Source organism: Tachysurus vachellii, chromosome 4, assembly GCF_030014155.1.
Source record: "Tachysurus vachellii isolate PV-2020 chromosome 4, HZAU_Pvac_v1, whole genome shotgun sequence".
Lineage (NCBI taxonomy): Eukaryota > Metazoa > Chordata > Actinopteri > Siluriformes > Bagridae > Tachysurus > Tachysurus vachellii.
This window is the reverse complement of record NC_083463.1, coordinates 4,722,813-4,732,812: the sequence shown is the minus strand read 5'-3', so window position 1 is coordinate 4,732,812 and position 10,000 is coordinate 4,722,813. Positions and strand designations below refer to the sequence as shown.

Below are 10,000 nucleotides of genomic sequence, written 5' to 3'. Positions count from 1 at the left end.
AAGAAAAAGAAAGAAAGAAAGAGAAAGAGAGAGAGAGAGAGAGAGAGAGAGAGAGAGAGAGAGAGAGAGAGAGAGAAAGAAAATGGGTTGTTTTAAGTCCTCTAATCTCAACAATGATTAAACAGCATAAAGAGTTATGGTTTCTCTCACAGAGTGAAATTTATAATTAAAATTTATAGCATTCATTTAAATATTTAAACAATTGAATGATTTTCAGGGGGACACGGTGGCTTAGTTGTTAGCACGTTCGCCTCACACCTCCAGGGTCGGGGGTTCGATTCCCGCCTCCGCCTTGTGTGTGTGGAGTTTGCATGTTCTCCCCGTGCCTCGGGGGTTTCCTCCGGGTACTCCGGTTTCCTCCCCCGGTCCAAAGACATGCATGGTAGGTTGATTGGCATCTCTGGAAAATTGTCCGTAGTGTGTGATTGCGTGAGTGAATGAGAGTGTGTGTGTGTGCCCTGCGATGGTTAGCACTCCGTCCAGGGTGTATCCTGCCTTGATGCCCGATGACGCCTGAGATAGGCACAGGCTCCCCGTGACCCGAGGTAGTTCAGATAAGCGGTAGAAAATGAGTGAGTGAATGAATGATTTTCAAATCCAAGCTAGTCAAATGCCTTCTTTTAGTCTTTAGGATTTTCACGTCCTTATTATATACTCATAATTTAAGGTACGTTTCTTTTCGGTTTATTATCGTCAGTATCCTCGCTCTTATTCAACATGTAGTTCCCATCCACTAATCTGATTGTTCGAGCCTTACGACGGTGTTGAAGATATAACCAGTCTCACTGAAACGGTTACTCTGGTACAGTTAGTGACAAGTCAAGTAGCTTTTATTGTCATTTCAATCGTATATCGTAGCATGTAGAAAGACAGAATTTGACTGTGCTGTTAATTTTATGTGACAAAATAAAAGTCTTCTATTCTATTTGACATAAAACACAAACCTAAGGACTGGAAAGGAAGTTGTCCTAATCACAAAGTGCACAGTGTACAACGTATTACAGACAATACAATACAATACACTAACGGACACAAAAAAACTCTGACCAGAGTGCAGACTATAATTGTCTATTGTGTAAATAAGAGGATGTAAACAAGAATCCTCTTATTGTTTACATCTTCTTATTTGCACAATAGTCAATAACGACTGTAGACACCAGAGACCTACAACTGCATCACGTTCGTTTACACCACAGCGCTGACTTCTCCATACTGACTGGTGTTATGATTCATGCGGTGCAGCTATGTTGTTTCTATAGCAACCGCGTACAGACACATGAACATATTTCAAGAGGAACGATCGACAAGAGGAAAACAAAAAAACACTTTGTTTTATTTTTTACGATACGCTTATTTTACTAATCTCTATCCAGTTTGTTATCTAGTTGATTTAGTTTTCACAAATCATTACATTAAGGTGCTTTGTGAGATTATCTGATGGATGATTAATGCTGGGTTAAAAGCAGGAGAGGCAGAAAAGATTAGAATCAGGTTGATTTTGTGTTATTATCTAGAATCAGCAGGTACATATGTGTGAATGTTAAACATCTGTGTGTGTGTGTGTGTGTGTGTGCTGCCTTCTCCCATCTCACAGATAAGATAAACCAGGTGGGAGCTGAACACACAAACATAGGATGTGTTAATGCAACACACAAGTCTGTCTGTCTGTCTGTCTGTCTGAATTGGGCAGGATTAAAGTGGGAGGGTGTTTATGGTGTTCGGTGCGGTTAGGGCGGGAGGGTGTTTATGGTAGTAGGTGGGGCTAGAGCGGGAGGGTGTTTATGGTCATAGGTAAGGTTAGAGCGGGAGGGTGTTTATGGTGTTCGGTGGGGTTAGAGCGGGAGGGTGTTTATGGTCATAGGTAAGGTTAGAGCGGGAGGGTGTTTATGGTCATAGGTAAGGTTAGAGCGGGAGGGTGTTTATGGTGGTAGGTGGGGTTAGAGCGGGAGGGTGTTTATGGTGGTAGGTGGGGTTAGAGCAGGAGGGTGTTTATGGTGGTAGGTGGGGTTAGAGCAGGAGGGTGTTTATGGTGGTAGGTGGGGTTAGAGCGGGAGGGTGTTTATGGTGGTAGGTGGGGTTAGAGCGGGAGGGTGTTTATGGTGTTCGGTGGGGTTAGAGCAGCAGGGTGATTATGGTGTTTGTTGGGGTTACAGTGGGAAGGTGATTATGGTGTTTGTTGGGGTTAGAGCAGGAGGGTGATTATGGTGGTAGGTGGGGTTAGAGCGGGAGGGTGTTTATGGTGGTAGGTGCGGTTAGAGCGGGAGGGTGTTTATAGTAGTAGGTGGGGTTAGAGCGGGAGGGTGTTTATAGTAGTAGGTGGGGTTAGAGCGGGAGGGTGTTTATGGTGGTAGGTGGGGCTAGAGCAGGAGGGTGATTATGGTGGTAGGTGGGGTTAGAGCGGGAGGGTGTTTATAGTAGTAGGTGGGGTTAGAGCGGGAGGGTGTTTATAGTAGTAGGTGGGGTTAGAGCAGGAGGGTGATTATGGTGGTAGGTGGGGTTAGAGCGGGAGGGTGTTTATGGTGGTAGGTGGGGTTAGAGCGGGAGGGTGTTTATGGTGGTAGGTGGGGTTAGAGCAGGAGGGTGATTATGGTGGTAGGTGGGGTTAGAGCAGGAGGGTGTTTATGGTGGTAGGTGGGGTTAGAGCGGGAGGGTGTTTATGGTGGTAGGTGGGGTTAGAGCAGGAGGGTGTTTATGGTGGTAGGTGGGGTTAGAGCAGGAGGGTGTTTATGGTGGTAGGTGGGGTTAGAGCAGGAGGGTGTTTATGGTGGTAGGTGGGGTTAGAGCAGGAGGGTGTTTATGGTGGTAGGTGGGGTTAGAGCAGGAGGGTGTTTATGGTGGTAGGTGGGGTTAGAGCGGGAGGGTGTTTATGGTGGTAGGTGGGGTTAGAGCGGGAGGGTGTTTATGGTGGTAGGTGCGGTTAGAGCGGGAGGGTGTTTATAGTAGTAGGTGGGGTTAGAGCGGGAGGGTGTTTATAGTAGTAGGTGGGGTTAGAGCGGGAGGGTGTTTATGGTGGTAGGTGGGGCTAGAGCAGGAGGGTGATTATGGTGGTAGGTGGGGTTAGAGCGGGAGGGTGTTTATAGTAGTAGGTGGGGTTAGAGCGGGAGGGTGTTTATAGTAGTAGGTGGGGTTAGAGCAGGAGGGTGATTATGGTGGTAGGTGGGGTTAGAGCGGGAGGGTGTTTATGGTGGTAGGTGGGGTTAGAGCGGGAGGGTGTTTATGGTGGTAGGTGGGGTTAGAGCAGGAGGGTGATTATGGTGGTAGGTGGGGTTAGAGCAGGAGGGTGTTTATGGTGGTAGGTGGGGTTAGAGCGGGAGGGTGTTTATGGTGGTAGGTGGGGTTAGAGCAGGAGGGTGTTTATGGTGGTAGGTGGGGTTAGAGCAGGAGGGTGTTTATGGTGGTAGGTGGGGTTAGAGCAGGAGGGTGTTTATGGTGGTAGGTGGGGTTAGAGCAGGAGGGTGTTTATGGTGGTAGGTGGGGTTAGAGCAGGAGGGTGTTTATGGTGGTAGGTGGGGTTAGAGCAGGAGGGTGATTATGGTGGTAGGTGGGGTTAGAGCAGGAGGGTGATTATGGTGGTAGGTGGGGTTAGAGCGGGAGGGTGTTTATGGTGGTAGGTGGGGTTAGAGCAGGAGGGTGTTTATGGTGGTAGGTGGGGTTAGAGCAGGAGGGTGTTTATGGTGGTAGGTGGGGTTAGAGCAGGAGGGTGTTTATGGTGGTAGGTGGGGTTAGAGCGGGAGGGTGTTTATGGTGGTAGGTGGGGTTAGAGCGGGAGGGTGTTTATGGTGGTAGGTGGGGTTAGAGCGGGAGGGTGTTTATGGTGGTAGGTGGGGTTAGAGCGGTGTGTTAGCAGGAGGTAATTACGTTCTTATCTCAGGTTGTCCCTCAGGTTACGATATTAATGGCTCTGTGACAAAGAATAAAGATTTTGTGAATTGAGGGTCTTTAGTTATTTACTTTATTCTGTGTCTCACTCAGTCTGGTAGCCCCCCTCCCCCTCCCCCACCCCCACCCCCACTCACCCTGTTCCAATAGTGACAGAAGAATTCTGAGCAAACACACTGCATGAGATCAAAGGTCTACTAGCAGTCAAAACACACACACACACACACACTGTTGGGAGGCTAACTATCTCTATCTCTCTCTCTAATCACCTGTCTCTTTCTCCATGTCCATGAGGCACATCCGTGTGTGTGTGTGTGTGTGTGTGTGTGTGTGTGTGTGTTTTTGTCCATGTCCTCTTTCTGCACTCAAACACGATCTCTCCTTCGCTTGTAGTTAAAGCTGTGGGTTAAACTAGACTGAGAGAGACCTGACCACATGACCCTGACTCCGCCCCCTACTGCACAGTCTCATGGGTTAATGTCAGAGACGAGAACTCATGACTAAAGTGTTAAAGTAACGTGCACACACATCACTATAACACACACCTGTGTGTTCAGTATTTTTCCTGCCAGACTCCTGCGCTTTGCTATTAAATATTAAACTCTGCTTAAAGGGTAGTTTTATGTTTATGACCTTTATGACTCGGAAAAAAAAAACAAAACACGAACTCACAAAAGGCGAAAACAAACGAGACAGAAATGTTGACCTCCAGGAGCTATAGTCCTGCTCGTGTCAGCGTGAAGGCATTTGCTTGTTTCCACGATAAAGCACCGAACCTATTTTTAAGCGACATCACAAGCCGTGATATCAGTCGACATCTAAACACAGAACGTCCTCTTCAATAGGGTTGGGTATCAAAAGGAATTTTCCGGTTCCGATTCCGGTTCCAGTTCTGCCTTACGATTCCCGGTTCTGATTCCGATTCCATAATAAAAGAAATGTAAAAAATAATGCACAATACTTAAACAATTCCATTTGTGTTTATTAATCACTCTTTAAATATTTTAAACATTTCAATTCATATCAATTTAAATAAATCCAACATCAAATTTAACATTCAGAATTACAACTTAGCAAAACAGTTAGCAATTTTCCTGAAGAAAAATGAACATGTCTGCTTTCTCTGGGAGAAGACGAGACCTTTCCTGGTTTATTTTATCTCCAGCTGTGGAGAAAACCCTCTCAGAGGGACTTAAGTAAAGTTGGCTCCATATTAACAGATTCGAATTTCCCCGAGTCAATAGCTCCTGACCTAAACACTCTTATTACACAAATAACGCCTCTTTTTTATTGTAGTAATGTAGAGAGGCAGCTACAACCCAAGTTTCCTCAATATCAGCTTTCTGCTGCGTTGGACAAAATACATAAGTCTCTATGTGTGAACACCTAAGAGACAGATTGCAAGGGACCGTCAGCAAAGTGCAAAACCCGAAAAGCGAAAACAAAAAACAGTCAATAACTTTACTGTAATACACTGTACTGTCACACATCACTGATGTCCTGAGTGTTGTACTACAACACTTATTTGGGATAAATGTGTTTTTGTTTATTTTTTATGATTTTTCATAATATAAAAAAAATCAATAGCTTTACTGTAATACACTGTACTGTCACACATCACTGATGTTCTGATAGTTGTACTACAACATTTATTTTTGGAAAAAAATTTTTTTTTTTTTTTTTTTATGATGGGGTAGATTTTCTTCCTTGTCGTAGCTTTGGAAATTAATCCACACTTTAGACTTTTTTTTAGACATGTTTAACACAAAGCGTACCTCAGCACAGCAGCGCGAGTGACTGATTTCTGTGGTAAACTGCGTTAATTTGGTTGCGTGACTGTAAAACAATGAATATTCATGAGGTAAGACGTGGCTATTTAAAGTGACCGCTCACAGCGCTTTGCCCGTCATCTCATCGGAACCGCGTTTGGAACCGAAACTAAAAAATTCCGCGCGGTTCCGGTTCCTGTTAAAAAACAGAAGCGGTTCTGAATAAGAACCGGTTCTCGGTTCCCAACCCTACTCTTCAACCCAAGTCCGTTCGTGTTGTGGTGGACGACAGGTGTCGTGCCGGTCAACGGTGTGGAGGTCGAATCCATTCTGAAACGATTCAAAGCTTCAGACTCGACATCAAGGTAGAACATCCTCCCTCCATCCCTCGTGTCATCCGAATTTAAATTGTCCTCCGAGTTACAGGAAGTACGATAACTCCATGACAGTCTCAACAAAAATGCTGGACTAAACCATCGCTTGAACTGAACCGAGGAGTCGTTTACAAAATGACGAATGAATCATTCGTGCTGTAGATACGAGTCAAATCAGGAATCGCTAGTTAACTAGTTTTAACCTGACAACTTCTATATCCGGCAAAGACGGGCGTTAGTAAGAGCATATTAGGCCACGTTCACACTGCAGGTAAATGTGGCCCAAATCCGATTTTTTTGGGGTCAAGTGACCAGGTCAGACTTCTTCAGGAGTAGTGTGAACACTCAAATCTGGCCCAGATCTGATTTTTTCAAATCAGATCTGGGCCACTTCCATATGTGGTCCTGAATCAGACCCAAATCTGATCTTTTCCAATGTGGCCGCAGTGTGAACAGCCAAGGCGGATTTGATGCGACTTTTACGTCAATCTACATCGACATTCGTCACAATTATGCGCTGGCGAAAACTTTTTTATTTATTTTTTTTTCTTTTTGCGCCGGCAAAACCTTTGTTTTTTTGACTGGTAACGTGACTGGTAACGTGTGTGCTAAGAGTGTTGTATAAAGTGGTTACGTGAACCAGCTCATAATGCTTGCATTGAATACATCACATTACAGCATTAAATGATACGTTTGCTTGCACCAGATGATACAATACTTCCTCCATAACCTCGCCAACTTTTTAGCGCAACGGCGTGCTGCGTGTGACGTCATTGTTACTGTTCGTTTGCGCATGCGGGTCAGTTCGAAACAGCAAACAGTTCACACTGGTATCTGATATAGGCCACATTTTATAAGGTAATGTGAACAGCTAAACAAAAAAATCAGAACTGAGCAAAATATCCGAATTGAGCATTAAGACTTGCAGTGTGAACGCGGCCTTTGTGTTCAAAACTAAAAAAAAAAAGCAACAAAGATGGCAGACCAGACCATCACTTGAACTGAGGAGTCATTTATAAAATGACAAATTGACTCCTCCCTATCAAACCAGATGACTTGTGTGATGTAGTGTACTTTATATCCATTTCTGAAAAATGTTTTCCATTTTATCTGCTTCAGGCTCCGCCTCTTCTGTTCCATGGTTTAGTGTAAAAAATATTATATATATATATATATATATATATATATATATATATATATATAAATAATTGTGTTCACTCGCTCGGTGAGCAAAGCCATCAACCTGATGGTTTTTCTGAACTCTGTGTGTGTGTGTAAGACATCATATCTAACACGTGAGCTTGAATACAGAAGTGTGTGATCCGAAACCGTGACATGAGAAAATGTCTCCAAGTGTCGTTCTACGACGATCAGAGCAAATCTCTCTAACTTACTCACTGCGTGAAGAACAAACCCTCGGTCTGTCTCTCTTTTTCTCTCGCTTACTCACACTCACACACACAGAGCAGAGAGAGAGAGAGAGAGAGAGAGAACAATCTCTAGTTTCTCTAGTTCCTCAAAATAAACACAGAGAGCCAAAACCCCTGACAATTGCTCCTTCTCTAAAGAGTCTAGCGTGAATTAATAACCCAGACGCCGCACTAGCCGTCCGTCGGGTTCGAACGTTTGTACATGCTGAGACACGAGACGGTTTTCGTACCTGTGCTGTATTAAGCGCTTGATTTTATAAGCTGCTGAATATCGAATGTATTCATTTTGTGTTAGTATTAAACTGTAGTGCATTTTGACAACAAAGGGAAAAAAAAAACCCACATTATTTTTTTCTTTAGTCCGCATTTTCTATCCCGGATTTTTGCTGTTTAAAGTCTTTAGTTAAAATCCCAATTCAAAAACCAGAGGGGGGTGTAAACTTCTGCACAGGGGTCAATATTTTCCTACTCCTGGGTAAACACGGTATTCATAAGGGTCGACGAACTGAGCCGGAGGACACGAGCTCGCTACACTCTCTAAAGTGGACTACAAACAAGATTACAAGGTCACGTGGAAATGAGTGCACTATATTTTATAAACATTATTCATGTTCCTGCTCTTATACACAGGAAGTGCACTAGATGGGGTAGAAGTCGGGACTCCTGATGCTTCTTAAAGGTGGGGTCTCCGTTGTTTGAAAGCCAATGTTGACATATAAAATCACTAAAACAAACACGCCCCTAACCCAAATGGGTCCCACCCCTGTATTGATAGCTCCGCCCACACATACATACGTAACCCAGGCAACTAATGGAAAGAAATGTGTCTTTATCATAGCTGAAGGGAAGAACAATACGATTGCAGATAAACAAACAAGCAAAAATGACACACAAGTATAATCATGTAAAGGACAAAGGCATATATTAGTTCTGTGTAACAAAGCAAAACCAACGTTACTCACCTATCGAGAAGGAAAAAAGCGCCTCGGTGTCTTAAGTAAAGTTGGTCACATATTCACAGATTGGAGTTTCCCGAGTCAATAACTCCTGAGCTAAACACTGTTACTACACAAAACACGGTTGTAGCTGCGTCTCTACATTACTACGATAGAAAAGAGGTGTTATTTGTGTAGTAACAGCGTTTAGCTCAGGAGTTATTGACTCAGGAAACTCCAATCTGTGAATATGTGACCAACTTCCTGCTCCTTCAGTTCTCTCCAGCGCTGGAAAGCTGATCCTATATTAACACGTCCTACTTCTTACCTTATCGTAAGTCTTTCTTCGCTTTCTTTCTTTGTTTTTATCCTCCTTGTCAATGTTAAAACCGCTTTCTGCTAATGTCACACATGCGCACTGAACACTCTCTCCACCCGTATTTACAAGACACGCCCCTTTCTGCTCATTGGCCACACGTTTGTTTTGATTTTTGTTTTGTTTGTCGTCCCGACTCGGTTTTCTGAAGCATTTCTCAAACAGCGTAGACCCCACCTTTAACCTACACTGTGATCATAAGGACTACACTTTATGAACACTTTATGCTCACTAGACGGCCAACAGAGTGACGTGGGAACCTTTTAGCTAGCTGCTTATTTTGATCCGAATAAACGGTTATTTTTGCATTTCGCATCATCGGCGCTGTTGATTTTTACAGGATGTGACATCATAATTATTGTACAACCGATTCATACAAGTGCACTAGATAGGGTGTAAAAATACTAGACATGGTCAATATGCAGCGACGTGTATGTAAATGGCAGAAAATGTGCATATATTCGGGATTCCTATTTTTTCCAAAAGTATGTACGCCCCCAGGCGCAGCCCCGCCTGCTTGCTGTTTATACACAACATGTCCAACTCTACAGACGTGAAACGACGCATTCATAACGAATCATATCAAAACATACCTTGTTGCAGTACAACATCCAGACCTCGTACAGTCTCTCGTTCGATGCCATTCTGCACGATGGAGTGTGAGGGCGATGCCGGCATGCAGGCACCAATATTCAGACAATTACCCAGGAGTCAGCAGTGTGGCTTCACATCATGAGATGGTACGTCTGTGTGTTAAAAGCCCATCTCTCTCTCTCTCTCTGTCTGTCTGTCTCTCTCTCTCTCTCTCTCTCTCTCTCTATGTGGTTGATGAATGAATGACAGTTTAGAGGTGAGAAATCCTCTCAGATTGTCAGTGTTGAGTGTTCGAGGCCGGCGTGTACCGCTCCATGGGGAGCGAAGAGCGATGTCACGAGTCCCAGTCACCACGTCTATCTTCCACTTCACCTGAGACAGTAAAAGACATTAAAGGTAAAAAAGTTTAACATCTCAAATCTGTTTAAACAAGTCAGAATTTTGAAAGAGACATAAATATGCATCCATCCATCTGCTCTACAGCTTATGTACATTTGTGTTAGTTTTATTTAGCAGTTGGGGAATAAGGGCCATGTTCAGGGGCCCAGCAGTGGCAGCTTGATGGTTCTGGGATTTGAACTCAGAACCTTCCGTTCAGTAGTCCAACACCTTAACCACCAAGCTACCACTTCCCACACTGGAT

At 44.0% G+C, this 10,000-nt stretch overlaps 1 protein-coding gene across 2 annotated transcripts in view; it reads right to left on the bottom strand.

Moving 5' to 3' along the window:
- The window catches only part of nbeal1 (neurobeachin-like 1), a 73,105-nt gene that overhangs the window by 56,736 nt on the left and 6,369 nt on the right, over positions 1 to 10,000 (bottom strand). For both annotated transcript variants that reach the window (XM_060867488.1, XM_060867489.1), the window contains exon 2: positions 9,357 to 9,729. In XM_060867488.1, the coding sequence (XP_060723471.1) occupies positions 9,357 to 9,407 (51 nt within the window). In that variant the 5' untranslated portion in view covers positions 9,408 to 9,729. The remainder of the gene's footprint in view (positions 1 to 9,356; positions 9,730 to 10,000) is intronic.